Source organism: Ixodes scapularis, unplaced genomic scaffold (genome assembly GCF_016920785.2).
Source record: "Ixodes scapularis isolate PalLabHiFi unplaced genomic scaffold, ASM1692078v2 PGA_scaffold9__187_contigs__length_104089568, whole genome shotgun sequence".
NCBI classification, from domain to species: domain Eukaryota; kingdom Metazoa; phylum Arthropoda; class Arachnida; order Ixodida; family Ixodidae; genus Ixodes; species Ixodes scapularis.
In genome coordinates this window covers 50,995,308-51,012,565 of record NW_024609884.1, presented here as the reverse complement: position 1 = coordinate 51,012,565, position 17,258 = coordinate 50,995,308, and the positions used below count along the sequence as shown (strand labels likewise).

The 17,258-nt window shown below is 48.6% G+C and overlaps 1 protein-coding gene across 1 annotated transcript in view; it reads left to right on the top strand.

Moving 5' to 3' along the window:
* The window catches only part of LOC8042145 (annulin), an 81,347-nt gene that overhangs the window by 58,710 nt on the left and 5,379 nt on the right, over positions 1-17,258 (top strand). Inside the window, exons 9-16 of the mRNA XM_040206926.3 lie at positions 2,593-2,731; positions 3,854-3,960; positions 7,913-8,078; positions 9,195-9,274; positions 11,846-11,991; positions 13,172-13,316; positions 13,978-14,138; positions 15,280-15,422. Coding sequence (XP_040062860.3) covers positions 2,593-2,731; positions 3,854-3,960; positions 7,913-8,078; positions 9,195-9,274; positions 11,846-11,991; positions 13,172-13,316; positions 13,978-14,138; positions 15,280-15,422 — 1,087 coding nt within the window. The remainder of the gene's footprint in view (positions 1-2,592; positions 2,732-3,853; positions 3,961-7,912; positions 8,079-9,194; positions 9,275-11,845; positions 11,992-13,171; positions 13,317-13,977; positions 14,139-15,279; positions 15,423-17,258) is intronic.

Genomic DNA, 17,258 nt, shown 5'->3' with positions numbered 1-17,258 from the left:
AAAATGTTTGTGCGTCTACTTTCACGCACAATACTCGGAGAGCCAATCAGCGCAACTTACGGAGGCAACTCAGCGAATGACGATGCCGAAACATATGTTTAGACCAAAAAACGCGGACTGAGTTGTGACATTAAGCAATGCAAAACGTCACACTTGCATTGCTTAATGTCACAACTCAGACTGCGTTTTTTGGTCTAAACATATGTTTCGGCATCGTCATTCACTGAGCTGCCTCAGTAAGTTGCGGTGATTGGCTCTACGAGTGTTGTGCGGGAAAGTGGACGCGCAGACTTTTTTTAGAGTGTACCGGCTTGGCTGCTCAACCGTACACGCTAACAAGCGTGAAGTCTCCCTTTCGCGACGCCTGATGTGTCTAGTCTGGAAGCCTAATACCGCCTGCTAGTCGTGCGTGCAGAAACGCGGCAGCCTTCGGCATCGTCTGCTATTTCACCGCCGTCTATCGTTGTATTAGTTGTATGCAATTCCCGTGAGACGCAGAGACGAAAGCTGCGCGTCGGCGCCCGTTTTCGCCTCCGTCCGTCTGCTATTCCTCCCTCGTCTAAAAACGTCTGCAACACTCAGACGACGCGATCATGAAAGCGGCGTCCTTTCCATCATGCACGAGCCACGGTCCTATACAAGCGTATGTCAGCGTCTATCGGTGTGCGGTAAGCGACCGAAAGGACTAAAAAAAATGAGCGAAATAAATATGCAATCTTTCCAGCTTTACTGTTTTTTTTTTTTCTTTTTCACATGGCTTCCGTGAGCAAGATGGGCGAGCGTCATGAGGCAAAATTAAAACGCGACGTAAAAATATTCGCTTTGGTAGGCCAGGTGCACTGTAAAACTTGAGAACACTTGCCTTTTGAAGCGAAATGACGGGATCAAACCTAGACAAACTTGATGCGAGCCGAACGCCTGACTGCCTCCAACCAAATGGCTCGAAAAATCTTACTTGTGTAGGTACTATCTTGCCGGTATTGAAACCATGGTCGCAATCACTACAGTCGCACCATTCACAGAGCAGCGGGGACGCTTTTACGGGAACCGGCATCTTTATACAGCACAAACACGCACAAAGAAAGAAATCAAGCCCGATCGATCTATATAGTTGATCTGGGACGCTAGGCTTAGAGCACTCTCGCTACGAGAACAAGTATCCGCACAGCGCTTCCGAAGGCGCGTACTTGCTCCAGTTGTTTGCAGCAGAATATGTCGGTAGAGGAGAACTCCTTTAAACACCTCTGTGAACACAAAACGACTCGCAGTTATAAAAATTGACCAGCTCGTTCAGAATGTATTCTGAGATTGCTTCTCCCGCTTTGGTTTGAAAAGTTAACTATACCATTGGGGGGGGGGGGGGGGGGGGGCGGGGGGGCTGCCGGCATATGCCGGCAGCCCCCCCGCCCCCCCCCCCCCCCCCCCCCCCAATGGTATAGTTAACTTTTCAAACCAAAGCGGGAGAAGCAATCTCAGAATACATTTCAAAACAATAATGACTCTATCTTGATTATTTGCTTCTCAAATATAAACAAATAGTCGATTAAAATACTATCACGGCACAGCCATACAAATTTATAACCAACGTTTGACAAGTCAATCATCTCTCCAGTCAGTGACAGCGGTAAGCACCTTGTAAGCACGGGGAGGGGCTTAGCGGGCTGCGACCTCCACCTTCTGCACGTAAATTGCGCCTAATGGCGTAAATATTGCGGATTTTTGTTTTCGTGGTCAATTTTTATTTTAATATAGGTGTCCCAACTTTTCTTTTCTTACAGTGTTTCTTTAAGGAAGGACCCTACCCTGAAGGCAAACCGTTTAGCCGATGGTATAATTTGTATGAAATTGACCTTTTCCACATAACGGCGGCACCAGGTGGTGGCTGCACGAACTAAAAATCGAAGAAGTGATCTATCTGCGCTACCAATCGATAATGGGAGCTACGCTACCAGTTTCTTCGCTCTCTGAGCTGCGTCGCGAGCCCAACGCGACGCAGCTTTTTTTTTTTTTTTACGCTACCACTTTCTTTTTTTGAGTAACACAATTATATATATGCTGCAATTACGTGTTATACTTGCTGATCCACGGCCTCTTTCCGAATTTCCTCGATTTTTCGTGCCTACTTCCGCCGCTTGGCATCAGGCGCTCGCGCGTGCGCAGAACGCTTCTTGGAAAAGGTCCATTTGAAAGGTATAATCGTATCCAGGCCAGGATTTTGTTTCGGGGGGGGGGGCCCGGCCACGACAAAAGGCTGTATGAGGGGGGGGGGGGGGGGGCTAGTTGCCAAGGTCCCCCCCCCCCCCCCCCCCCCCCAACCTGGCTACGTGCTTGATCGTAGCAATAAAAGATGATGCCATGCCAGATTATCTCTCTTTAAATTAATCGTTTCTTAGAGTTACATAAAAGTATGTGAAATAAACACTGCACCTACCGTTCAGATAGTCGTCGGAGGTAACAGAGCGCGCAAACCGAGAGCCCAATTTATAATGCGGAAGCCTAGCTGTCCTTCCTCCGTCCCGCGGCATCAACGGGATTGAAAGAATGCGAGTAATGTTTCTCGCTGCGTTCGCATGCGTTGTTCTTGCCCACCAGTGTTTCGCGCCTTGGGGATCCCGGCGAGGAGTGTGACCAACTACTCCTCGGCCCACGACACCCACAACAGCCTGACGGTGGACAAGTTCTACGACGAACACGGGAAGAGTATCGAGACGCTCAACAAGGACGTCGTCTGGTGAGTAGGCCCCTGTCCCATCCAACCCCAGCGCTCGGGGCTCTCGTGGAATCGCGACGCTGTGTCGAACGACAGCGGGCATCGCAGGCGCGTGCCACGTTTTGCGACGTGACCATGCATATTAGTTCTCCACGTTCGCCTAAGATGACATCCGCAGTGCCAGAGCTCCACTGCAGCATCGGCGTAGCGAACCAGGTTTGTTTGGTTGCTTGCTCCTCCCGCCTGCGGCAAGCGTATCACTGCATTGAGCAGAGTGCACTTGGCTATGCGGGTAGAAATTGAGGGAGAGGAGAATAACTGGAGCGCGCGGAGACGTACGCCAGAGAGCCGAGCTCCGACTGGAATGATTTAGGGAGTACACTCTAATAAATATCTGCGCGTTTACTTACCCGCAGAACACTCGAAGAGTCAATCTCTGCGATCTACGTAATCAGCTCAGCGAATGATGAGGCGGATCATCTTTTTCGGACCTAAAAATGAAGTCTGCGCTGTGGCATTACGCAATGCAAAGCGTCATGCTTGCATTGCGTAATGCCACCGCGCAGACTTCATTTTGAAGTCTAAGCAGATGTTCCACCATATCATTCGCTGAGCTGATTTCGTAGATCGCAGAGATTGGCCTTTCGAGTGTTTTGCGGGTAAGTAGACGCGCAGGCATTCCTTAGAGTGTAGACGCAAAGCTATAGCTGCCTTTGCCTCTTCCCACCGTTCGTACGCGTTCGAACTCGCGCTCTCGTCTCCTCCTCTCCCTCGGTGTCTACCCGTATAGTCAATGAGAGCTTAAAGACCGACGACCAGTTCGCGCTTTCCACTTTTCTCTCGCTTCCTCCTCTACCCCCTTCTACTCTGTCCGCCGTTGCCTGTTTCCTTCTCCCCCATGGCGAGGAGGATCTTCTGCCTTGCAGAATCTTGAGTCTGGTCGTCGGCCTTTAAGAAAGACAGGACTCATTATGCTCACGCTTGGTGATTTGTGATTGGTTGTTCGGCCCTCTTATCGGCCAACGCCGCCATTTCATTGGCTGCGGAGTGATAAACGAGACGCTCCGCTCACGCCCCGCGTTACTCACGTGACTTGATCGCTTTGAACCCGGGTTGATCCGAGATGTGTTGATTCCCCGCCAGGAACTTCCACGTATGGAACGAGGTGTGGATGACCCGGCCCGATCTCGAGCCTGGGGACTATTCCGGCTGGCAGGCGATCGACTCCACGCCGCAAGAGGCGTCCGACGGTGGGCTCCTTTGTTTCTCGACGGTAACTCGGCGTCGAGTGCTTCGAGCTTGGGTTTGCCACGTCCCTATTGAGGACAGGGCCACGCGCTGTCGTTCTCCATAATGACATGGCTTGTCCTCGTCCCGATCGTCTCATTGTAGCTGGAAGCTAGCCTACGGGATCGCATCATATCACCCCGGCCAGAGTAAAAAAGGAAGCAATAGCGAAGTGACGAACACGAATCAACCAACGCGCATTTTCGTTCATAAAACCAATCACGCACAGAAAAAGACAAAAAAAAAGTGAAAGCCGTTTACAACTCCCTGTAACACCGAATTAGAGCGCAGCTCTTGAGGAGGAGGAGGGAAGGGTACTGGGGGGGTCACGTGACCTTGGGGGGTCACGTGACGATGCCGATGATGTCATCAGTGACGTCACTGATGACGTCATCAGTGACGATGACGATGCGGACTCCGATGACGTCATCAGCGATGATGACGATGACGATGCGGATGTCGGTGACGTCATCAGTGACGTCACTGATGACGTCTTCTGTGATGATGACGATGACGATGCGGATGCCGGTGACGTCATCAGTGACGTGACTGATGACGTCATCAGTGATGATGACGATGCGGATGCCGGTGAGGTCATCAGTGACGTCGATGACGATGCGGACGCCGGTGACGTCATCAGTGACGATGACGTCATCGGGGAGGTCACGTGACCTCGGCGGGGGTCACGTGACCCTGGGGTGGTCACGTGACCTGGGGGTGTCACGTGACTTCGGGGGTCACGTGACCTGGGTGGTCACGTGACTTCAGGGGGGTCACGTGACTTTTGGGTGTCACGTGACCTTGGGGGTCACGTGACCCTGGGGGAGGGGTCACGTGACCTTGGGGTGACCTTGGGGGTCACGTGACCTTGGGATGACCTCGGGGGCCACGTGACCTTGGGATGACCTTGGTTACGCCGACGCCGACGCCGACGCCGACGCCGCTCAAGCCGGGAACGGGCCCCTAAGAGCTGCGCTCTAAAAAAACACATAGGATCGCAGCGCATTTACCGTGTGATTGGTTTACGCTCTAAAAAAAGCCCGTGCGTGTACTTTCTAGCGCACAACACACGGAGAGGCAATCACCGAAACTTACGGAAGCAGCTCAGCGAATGACGACGCCGAAACATATGCTTAGACCAAAAAGCGCAGTCTGAAATGAGACATTAAACAACGCAAAACGTAACGCTTGCATTGCTTAATGTCACAACTCAGACAGCGTTTTGTAGTCTAAACTTATGTTAGGCATCATCATTCGCTGAGCTGCTTCCGTAAGTTGCGGCGATTGGCTTTGCGAGTGTTGTGTGGAAAAGTAGACGCACGGGCTTTTTTTAGAGTGTAGTCGGTGATATACCCTATCCGCAAAAAGAACTAGTGATGTGACGAAGCACTTTTGGCGGTGCTTATTGTTTGTCTCCATCGAGTCGGACTTCGAGTGAAACCAAGTATGTACGGGGAGGAAACCGGTTTCGCACGCCTCAAAGCTGGACATTTCCAGGAAAGACGTCATTCACTCTAATAAAAAATCTGTGCGTCTACTTTCCCGCACAACACTCGGAGAGCCAATCAGCGCAACTTACGGAGGCAACTCAGCGAATGACGATGCCGAAAACATATGTTTAGACCAAAAAACGCAGTCTGAGTTGTGACATTAAGCAATGCAAAACGCCACGCTGTCACAACTCAGTCTGCGTTTTTTGGTCTACACAGATGTTTCGGCATCGCCATTCGCTGAGCTGCCTCCGTAGGTTGAGGTGATTGACACTCCGAGTGTTTTGCGGGATAGTAGACGCACAGACTTTTTTTAGAGTGTTGGTGGCGAATCTATTTTTTCCAAATTGAAGCGGGTAATATTAGATAAGCCAAAATATGAAAAGTAATAGACAGTTTTAGTATAGCTTTGCTGCATCTTACGTACGAAATACGCAATAGTATAGCGTACGCTAAAAATGACCTGCTCGGACCGAATTTAGTTGTGCGTTACGTTTTCGAGTGAACACCGCGCATGATCTTGCTTAAATTTGCTCGAGCCGTAGAATTCCGCGTGCTTATAGCGCAACCATGCTCCTGGAAAGAAATATTGAAAAAGAAAAAGTCTCCAATCATTTTATTTCAGATTAAACCAAGCCACACCTGCCTCGTCAAGCGCGCTTTTCTGCGGGGTACAGAGGCTACGAGTACGAGTGCGTAGCCAAATTCGATCACGGAGCCTCCGTCAGTCGTCCCGTGGAAACGGCACCTTTTATCAATGCTATCGCAAAATGAATTTCATGACCCTGATGTCCAGTGCATAGCGAGAACTTCGGCGATTTCTTTTAGAGTCGTTCGTCCGTCGGCGATGAACTGTGGGGATAGGCTTAGCGTTGAGCAGATCGCAGCGTCGACGCACACTGCGAGCGGCGAACATTTCCACTGTGCACTCCTTCAGCTGCAGGGCGATCTGAATCGACCGCGGTAGGTCCCAGAAAGAATCGCTGAGCTGAACACCACGCAATTTCACGTAACACAGAACTTCGAAAACACCACGTCGCCCTTGCTGCGCGCCAGTCGAGGCAACCGCCATCTTGAAACTGGCGCTCTCGTTGGGTCCGAGATCTCTCGAGAGCTTCCCGCAAGGCCCGCTAGCCAGCAACACAAAATCCCCAGCGTTGCGTGCGTACGCAATACGCTAGCCCTTCTATTGCGTTCTGCGCATGCGCACTCACGACCCGCAATCTCCTTGCGTACGCAAAGCTATAGCGTACGGTCCACTAAAACTGTCTAATGTTTCGGGTGCAACAACGAACGTGCGCGGAGAGCAAGTCGTCTGGTCCTTGCGCAGAGGTTGCGGTGACGTCCGAACGACACCGCGCTCTGATTGGCTTTGAGGGAGAGGATAGTGGGCAGACCTGATGGCTGAGTGCTAGGTGCCTCGAGGTCTACCCGCAATCCTTCCAGTCGGAGTCAAGCAGAGATCGGCGTTCTGAAGTCACCGCAACCCTCGCGCGAGAAGCAGACGAGCTTGCGCTCCGCACCTATTCCTCGTGCATGCAACATAGCGAACGGCGTGAGAGAATACATTGGTACAGTGGCATCATCTGTCGTGTTACCCTGGAACACTTATCCCGATACGCGTATCATTAGATTGAAATGCTTTCCAGTATATTTGAGAGTTCAAATCTCCGCCCTATCCGTGTGAAATGCTCGCCTAGCTAGAACATCGTCATAGAACATCGTCGATCACACCGGCCAAAGAACGATGTGTAAATATACGCCGATCCGAAGTGTTCCAGTGGTACCCGATAGATGGTGCCAGTGTAAGCGGTTGCAACGCAGTGGATCTAACTGAAGCACAAATGTATGAACCAGGCATCACGTAACCGCAAGAAAACATGGTTGCCTGAGTCCGTAGAGATTCTAATCACGTGGCAGTGCGCAAAAAGGCCTTCTCATATTTTTTTAGGTTACCTTTTATGTTTTTATGTTCACTGAGAGCTTTAAAGGGTCCATGAAATGAATTTTGGTCTCGGATAAATTGGGATTTTACTAATCGCATATCGTTTAGCGGGCCAAAAGAAAACTATAGTATACACGAGGGTAGAAATCATAAATCCTACTTTTCGGTACAAAATTTTTAAAATTATAACGGACTATTTCTTACCTCCTTTCCTTCGAACGTTCTCCGCCTTTTCACTGTGATGCATCCGCGGTGCCCATGCACGTCAGTCGAGCCCAGCTCACGCATTAAACACAAGCACTGCGTCACTCAGACTTATGCGCTCGTCAACAATAAATCCGTCGACGAATCTTTGAATTGGCGTTCGCGGCGCACGTTCTGTGGTTTCGACCACACGGGCGGAAACACCCGACAATCTTTACAGCGGATAAAACGGGTCTGTGCGAACGATTTGACGACACGGTGCCGCGAACACAACAGGTGTGCTCCGCTGCGGACCAGCCAGCGTGAAGGCCATCAAGAGGGCGGAGATCCTGAAACCCTACGACGGCACCTTCATCTTCGCCGAAGTGAATGCGGATGAAATCTACTGGCGGTATCAAGGACCCATGCAGCCACTGAAACTGATATCAAAAACGACCGACCAGTAGGCACCGTTTTTATTCCCCTTTAATCCTGGAAATGTGCCTACAGCTCGCTTTGCGGCTCATTGTGAACATCGTACTGGGGCAAAATTTCATTATATAGTTGCTATAATTTAGTTGCTTTTTAGATTAATTTATATTTGTAATTCATTACTTTTGACTAGAATGAATTTCCTAATTCAATTACATTTCAGCCTCAGTAATTGCGAGAAATTTAAGCTACAATTAGAACTGCTTTTTATATCGTGATGTCGTCACGCTGGAGCTTCGTTTTATCGACTCATTCACAGGCGAAACTACCTCAGAGAGTTCGCTTTATTGCCCTTCTGTCAACTCGTGGCGCTTAGAAAAAACTGCGCCAGGGTGCTGACCATGGGCGCTCGCTCAGCTGAGCAACAGCCGAAGCCATAGTGCCCGTAGAAGGGCACATAAGATGCACAGAAGGCGATATAATTAACCTTTCATTCTCAGGATTGAGATAAAAACCGAAATGATGCGACTGGGATGTCTATCTTTAATATCTGATCACGACTATACCTCGGTCATTTTCAAAATAATTAAGAGTTCGAGCCTCCATGAGATTCTCTCAGTGCCTACTAACACTAATACTTTATATCGCTTTTACTTTGAACTGTCATGCCAAAACGAACACTATCAATCTTAATGGCGTTGAAAAGTAAGAAAAGCCCGACTCGTATCATACTCTGAACTCAGCTGTACCTATCATACCTGTAGTCACGTAGGCAAAACAAAAGCACAGAATCTGATGAATTTAAATAACCATGTAGTGAATCCTGGGGTGGACAGACAAGGAAATGGCAAAGTTAAATCTCAGAGCACAATAATAATATTGCATCAACATCACTGAAGTCGGGTAGACCTCTCAAAAGAAACTGATTACGAAGTAATTGCATTACTTTTAGGAAGTAATGCACAGTTGTAATTAGTCACCTTTTGTACGCTAGTAATTCTAATTCTAATCAACTACTTTTGGTACGTACACGAATTGTAATTCAGGTATATTTCTGAAGTCGCCCAAGCCCGTTTAACAGCCTTCTTTGTAGCGTATCATTCCGAAAACCTGACCGAGAGCGCGATCCTTGAACCTTCACTTGCAGAATAGGACGTTCCATCAGCACAAAGGCTGCCGGCCGATTCGAGCGGGAAGACATAACTGACAACTACAAGTATCCCGAAAGTAAGCATTCGACTCCTGTTGCCAACTTCACGCGGGAAGACCACGTGGTTCTCACGGATGAACGTTAAGGGCACCCTTTGTAACGGGCGGTAGCTTGCGCCACCTAACCTAAGTCTAAAAAACAACCGCATCTCCACGTGGTGAATGATGTTGATTGGGGCGAAGCTCTGAAGGTGCTTGTCTGCGTAGACGCTGAGCTGCTGCATGCCGAGCCTTTCGTTCGTTTTCATCCATGTGACGCTGCGGTCAAATGCTCAAATGCGTATATAACCACGTTCCATACCACACATTCTCTTTCTGACATGGATGAAAACGAACGAAAGGCTCGGCATGCTGCGGCTCACCGTCTACGCAGACAAGCACCACCAGAGCTTCGCCCCAATCAACATCATTCACTACCTGGAGATGCGTTTTTTTTTTTTCTTTTTTTTGCCCTACACGAGCACCCGACGCCGGACATCGGACGGACGTACGGACATGGCTAGCACCCAAGGAGCTTCGCCCCTAAAAGACAAACATATGATTCCCACGCGCTTCAACATACGATGTTGAAGCGCCTCAATGTTGCTTGCTGGCCACCGCCACCATTCTTTTTCCTGAGATGTGTCGACTTTGTATGTTGTTGACGTTGGCGCACATATTCGTCAACCTACTTTACGAAACGCGGGACCTTACGTGTGCTTAAAGTTATTTCGCGTCATTTCACAACTGGTAATGCCCTGCGTAATATCTCATAAACGGCTGCATGTACAGGGTGTCACAAAAGAAACTTTACACAATCTTTTTTTACCGCAAAAATAAACTAGGTATCGCGGAACGCTCATTCTCCGCCCAAAGGTAGCCCTAGAGGTCACAACCAGATGCTAAAGTTTCAGCCCGATCCCATAACTTGATCAAAAATTACAAGTGATTTTCTGAAAATTTCAATGGGAAAATGGCGGCCGACGGAGTTTTTGAATACATGGGGCTCTATGGGCACCAAAAACCGAAAACGGGCAAAAATGGGCTCCATTTTCTCATTGAAATTTTCAGAAAATCACTTATAACTTTTGAATAAGGTATCGGATCGGGCTGAAACTTTGGCATCTGGTTGTGACCTCTAGCTCTACCTTTAGGCGGAGAATGAGCGCTCCGCGATGCCTAGTTTATTTTAGCGGTAAAAAAGACCGTGTAATTTTTTATTTTTTTATTTTCACATGTTATCCCCGCTCTGGGAGGGCCGCCAGCCCAGCAACATTGAATCTCTTTAGTTGAAGTCGTAACACCGCTCCGTCTGCCGGGAGGCTAATGGAGTTTTTTCAGTGGGATAATATGGCTACGCAGGCATCCTACCCAGGGTGTACTGGAAGGGTGGTTGTGTTCTGAACGAGCTCGAAGTCCTACGAGAGGCAGCCGGGCCTCGCTGTCATTATTGTCCAGTATTGACGTTTTAGAGCTCCAAGGCTCCCGATGAGCAGATCTAAAAACGTGGCTCCGAGCGTCGACAGTCCGGCGGATGCTCGTTGAGCGTGCTAGACGTTTAATGGTAGAAGTCCCTTTGAGCGCTGTTGTGTGCTGACTTCTGTGATATCAGTGGTAGTAGAACGCCTGTCTGCAAGCAGACGTTGAAGATGGGGTCGCTGTAGTGTTGTATGTATAGCGCATCCACACCAAGCGGCTCAATGAACTATGGACGTTGGGAACGCTATCTTGCCTTATCGACTTCAAAAGCGCCGAATATTCCAACTTATCATAGTATGCCGTCATCGTTTAATCGTGCCGCGGGGACTCGTATCAGATGCTGGTTACGCATCGCCATTTTTGACTCATGGCGCTTCTCACACGCGATGCCGCGCAAGCTATTGGTCTGCTGTCGCGTGTGAGCAAGTGTGTATCACTGACAATTGTGGGAAGAGGGATTAGATAAATTCTTCAGAGAGAGGGAGAGAGAGAGAGTTCTTATTCAGTTCACGTCCGTCCATAAATGAGAGCCCCGCCGCCCATCTCATCTCCTCCTCTCTCTCAGTCTCTACCTGTATTGGTCTACACTGGCGGCCGGCGCCGCCGGCGATGCCCTGCTAGCTCAAGTGTATCCCTTCGTGCACCGCCTTGATGGCACTTGTGTACTGAATGGTATAGTGCCTGGAACGCGTCTCCGACCGGTGTAGTCCCGAAAGTGCCCGAAGTGGTCCCGAAGTGCCAACAAATGACGTCCCAAAAGCCGGGGGTGTCATGCTGTCGGATGTCGTGATCCTGGCGGTTGGTCGTAGAAATGCTGGCAAAAAGCTCGAGCAAACGCCAGTGTCGCTGTTGTCGTGGCGTCTCAACGCCTGGCTGCCGAAGCTTCAGTGGACTGCCACACTGGAGAGCGACCTGCAGCACAACAGGCGTTTGCCACAAACAATCGATCTGCGAGAGCATGACGCTTGTATGACGTCATCAGGCGGAAATCGAGGGACCGCTTTTTATGGATGCGGTAAACACAGGAGTCGGAGACGCGTTCCAGGCACCCTACCGGATAGGAGTGGTCCAGCGCTTCATCGACTTCTGCTTCGGGCTCTCCCCGCAGTGTAGTATTGCCCGTACTCGCAGGTACGGCTGAAGAGCGGAACGCGATGCTCAAGGCACTGCGCAAGTGCAACCACGCCTATTCTCGGTACTACCTTAATGACGATATGGAGGACGTGGGCTTCGACTTCGAGCTTGTCGACGACATCGTGATCGGATCGCCTTTCACAGTACGTGCCTCTTCCTCGCATGTATATGCATATACCAGAGGTGACGAACAGATGCCCCACAGAGTGCTAGATTGACGAATGGCCTACCATACAAAGCATGATAGATATCCAGATCAGTTGGCATTTTGAATAGAACAGTATCTCCTTCCCACCTGAATCAAGTGACAACTCCATCGCAGCCTCGTACACTCGCCTCTTTATTACTGTCTCTTAGCTTGAGTTTCTACCGAAAAAGCAACCCTGATAACATTGTAATTGTTAAAAAAACAGCAGTAAGCTGCATAAAAAAACTGCCATTAGAGAACATCGCTTCATTTTCCAAAGTACTGCGTCTTGTGTTTGCTCATTGATTGCGCCTGGCTATTCCTGTTGTTAGTGCTCTCTGTTTTCTTCAATTATCAAGTCCTTTTTTTGTAGTGTTTTTCAAAATGTACTGCTTTTACAACTTGTATCAACACGCGAAATGCAAATGTGCCACCTTTAGTCATCCTGCTTTTTCCCTTTTTACTTATTGTTTCTTTGCATTTTTTATGTTCTACCCCCTAAAAAGGGGCCAGTCATACAAGGCCTACAATGAGAAGGTAGTAGTATCAGTAAATAAATAAATGAATAAACGACTCTAAAAAATATTGAACGAGATTCACTCTAAAAAGAGCCCGTGCGTCTACTTTCCCGCACGACACACGACACCAAAAAACGCAGTCTGAGTTGTGACATTAAGCAATACAAAACGTCACGCTTGCATTGCTTAATGTCAAAACTCAGGCTGCGTTTTTTGGTCTCAACATATGTTTCGGCATCGTTATTCGCTGAGCTGCCTCCGTAAGTTGCGGCAATTGGCTCTCCGAGTGTAGTGCGGGAAAGTAGGCGCACGGGCTTTTTTTCGAGTGTACATCCACCCTTGATAGTATCGCGATACCAGGAATGCACCCGAAAATGTATTTCGATACAAAAATACAAAATACATTTGAAAAATTGTATGGCGATACAGAGATATAAATATAAAATGTATTTCTAAAATAGTATCGCGATGCCTTTGTATCGCGATACTGCCCATCTATGAGGATTCGTAGTTTTAAATGTGATTTGACTTATTACCTTTTGTAATTAAGAAAATGCGACCAGGGCGACCTAGAAAAGCTGGTTGCGTAAGTACAGGGACCCGTGTTTCTCATTGCAGGTTAAATTGAAGGTGACGAACAAGAGCCCGACGAAGAACTACACGGCGCATGTTATCATACGGGTGGAAGCCGTCCATTATACCGGCAATAAGAAAAAGCAGGTCAAGGACGAGAGTTACGAGGTTCATCTCAAGCCCAACTCAAGTATGTCCCACTCTTAGGTCATTTACGTCATTTCTCTTTATTGCCATTATGTTTCCCGTTAATAGGCCGTCAGCAAAGTGCCAATTCTACCCCCTCCTAAGCGCTTGAATTCTTCGCGCCTTTCACTTTCGAAAAAAAAAGCCGTGGGCGGCCATGCCGGTGAACCGTTTGCGCCTTTTCATTTATTTGTTTGTATATGCTTACAATTATTCATTTGTGTAGATGCTAATTGAGGTGAATCTTAGAAGCATGACACGCGTGGCTACGCCCTCGTCTATACTCAAGAACCATGATTGTAGATACCAGGAAAACACTTGCTCCGCTCATGTAGAAAAACTTAAGGCGAAGGTATAAATTCTCGTAAGAGTTCTAAACCGGAGTACGTCACGTGAAACTGTTGTTTATGAAAGAAGCGACGTACACGTGGCATTTCCCGTGTTTACGGAGTGTCGTTTACCATACTATGCGCAGTTTTCTACTCTATAAGGTGACTTCTCGTAAACATTAATTGGTCCACTGAGAACCTGAAGCACAGGGCATACGCCCAACATGGCGTCACAGTAAGCGCGTATAGTTCCGTCAGAGTCCAGCAACGTGATGGTGGCGTTGCTCGTGCGGTGTACTTCCTTGGAAATAAGGTCTTTTCGAATGCATTTTTCAGAGGAGGAGGTGGGTATGTTGGTGACTTATGAGGAGTACGAGAAGGCCCTTTTGGATCAAGCCCTGTTCAACATCTCCACTCTGGCCACGATAAAGGAAACTAAATTCGAGTATTTTGCCCAAGACGACTTCAGGGTTCGCATGCCTGACGTCAAGATTGAGGTAACCTTTCTGTGTCTTCCTGCAGCTTAACATCTTCATTCTGGGTTGACTTGGGAGCTTTTTGCTTTGTTCCCAATTCTCCATTTTCCCAAGTGTCAGTTCGAAAGCTTTTGGAACGGATGAATGTGTCGGGCCCTTGAGTGAGGTGCTCGTGCCCTCGCTCGGTGTCGCGGCCGCACCCTAGCGGACACCTAAGCCTCTCCATCCGGCGGAAAAGGGTTCCACTCTTTCCAAATTGCAAATTGGTTAGCCGAGAACAACAACAAAAATTGCTCTTTACTAGTTGGACTAAACGGGCTGTTTTACTCAAGAGTCGTCCGACTCAAATTCTTTTCTGCTAAAACACGAGTGTTGGGATCGTTCTTAACACTGTGGTGACTGGAACGTTTGCAGACTTCACTATACTGAAAAGACTGTGAGTGTGCAGGCGAGCTGGCCGTAGCTAATGATGACGTGTAACACTGAGACTGTTGTGCAGAAAATGAGACGTTCCCTTCTGTGTCTGTTCCTTCGACTAAAAGCTTTCCTTTTCTACAGCACAGTCTCATGTGTTAAATGACATGATTCACAATACTGCGCGTTCCTGGACTAGGTACTTTTCACTTGTTCACCCAAGCGTCCGAAGATCTGTCGTCACAACGTAGCCATATTTGCAAGGACAATGCAGGATCTCAAGAGTTCTGCTAAGCTATAGTTGAGGGAGGAACGGGAATGAATGCGTAGCTTTATAATGCGCCCTTTTTGCGCTAGTTCTCGTGAAAACCTGCGTGTTACAGAGCTGACATAGACAGGCAATTAAGTTGGCCGGTGACTTATAGGGTACCGTGTCCTACTTGTGAAATCAGCTTAAAAGGGTAGCTTTGAAGTCTGTGTGCAACAAACTTATACGCTAATCAGCTTGCGTGCCTGTTTAACTCTCAATAAAACGGGCTCAATGACGATCCTACCACGCAAAAGCTAGTCGTCTAGTATAGACTCCAGATTTTAAGTAGATGACGCCCACTCAGATCGGGTGCAAACGTAAACGAACGCAAAAAGTGAATCTCGGGAATTCGATGTGCGAACCGTGATTTCGCTGAAACTCGTGTCTAAGGTCACATTGCGACGGCGACGACAACTGGGCCCTTTCTCTTGTCCGCAGATCGAGGGAGAACCATCCGTGAATAAGCAGCTCAACGTGCGAGCAAGTTTCAAGAACCCTCTCCCGAAGCCGCTCAACAAAGCTTACTTCGTTATCGAAGGGCCAGGACTCTCGAAGCCGCTGCGTCTTCTGCCCCACAAACAGTAAGGAAGTGCAGTGCACCCGCGTCAATTGTTGTTGTTGGTGTCGTTGTTCTTGTTTTTTCTTCTTCTTTTTTTTTTTTTTTTGGGGGGGGGGTGTTGCCACGTCTTTTTTGTCGCAGGTCATCTCTCCAAAAAAAGAAAAAAAAAACAACATTGAACGTATTTTGGAACGTTTTAGTACTTAGTTCCCCGATTAAAAAACAAACAAGCTGAACTTTGACTAGCGCACGTTCAAACTTCTTTGGTTTATTTTTTTTTTCCTTCTAGAAATTGCAGTTCTTGTTAGTATACCTTCTGCTACATTACCCAAGCACCAAGGAGCATTCTGCGAGTATAGTTACACGCGCTGCACGTGCTGGCGTCAGCATGCAGTAGTAACTTTTCTAAAGCAAATGCCTAAAACAAATCGCATCTTGCACGCGCGTTCGTCAACGCTTTATTTTGGTGTTTTACTCCGAATCTTTTATACGGGGAAGGCGAGCTCATGTGGCGCGTGTACATTTACTCCCAGCATTCTCCTTGATGCTTGGGGAATTTGGCAATAGGTGTATTCCCATCCACTGACTTTCGGCGGTGTCTCGGGCTTGCTTTGGCTGTACCTGCACTTATCGGTTATGTCTATGAGACACGAAGTGTTTTCAAAACCAGATCATGCATACCCTGGCGTTGCATGTGTGTATAGACAGTGGACCGTTAGTCTGTCTCAAGGGCGTCTCGCGTCTCCACTGTAAATGAACAATTTCGTGAGTGCAGTAGAACTGCAAGCCTGGGGTCTTTAACGTGTGTCACGCTGAATTGTTTAGACGACCGCACGCCGGTATACGATGCTCATCCAGATCACGACATGCACCGGTGGGATTTAAATCTAGGATTCCTGGGCCCTAGAGCTCAGCTTGAGCTCCATCGCTGCGCGGTCTCAGTGTAGGAACTTACTCTTGAAAGAGAAGTAGAATTTTATTAACCGTGAAATGAAATGTTCCCTCGTGGTAGCTCGTGCGGTTGAAGTATCCTTAGTGCCCGTGATCCTATGGCCTCGCTCGTGTGGTATATCGACAGCGTGGACTGCCTGGCAGTCACCTTCTGTGTGAGCACGAACAAATCGTCCCGTTGCCCATAAGGTAGAATTAATAGACAAAATCATGCGTGTTCGTACTATTGCGTCTTGTACTCGAGGCTAATACAGATATTATCGGTCGAAATGCACAAAGAAACTTTACCCGAAACAGCCCACTCAGTGTCGGTGGTCCCATAACCAGCTCTCACCAGCCTCCCCCTTCCCATAGCCGTAGACCATGATATCACCCTCTCCTCACATCCCCACCACCTACTTTCACCCTCCACCTACCTCATGCCCCCTTGTCCTCCTTCCTTTTCCCCCCAACTCTCTTTTTCCCTTGATCCTCTACCCACCCCATGTTTCTAACCAACCTCACTCTTCCCCTGGACCCCTCACCTTTCTCCCGCTTCTGCGTACTCTTCTAGACCCCACCCACGATGTAGGAAGACCACACCCACTTCCCCCTCTACAACGCTCCAACCATACTTTCCTCCCCATATAACGTCCTCCCTCCTTCCCCCGCGGTGAAAGGTATTTTTCATTTGGTACTCCTGATTAAAACAAACGCGCGCGCCTCTAGCGGCGCGAGCGGCGCCTCGCGTGCGTGTTAAAGTTTAGGCAAAAGGCGCGGCGTCCCGCACCAACAACACATTTGGATGCCCAGTTGTCAACACCCGTTTCAGTTCGCGTTTTTTTCTTTTCGTTGTTTTAATAATGTTCGTGCTTCTCCGTCAAAGTGAGGCGGAAAGGGTTCATTACAGCGAAAAGGTAAAAGAGGC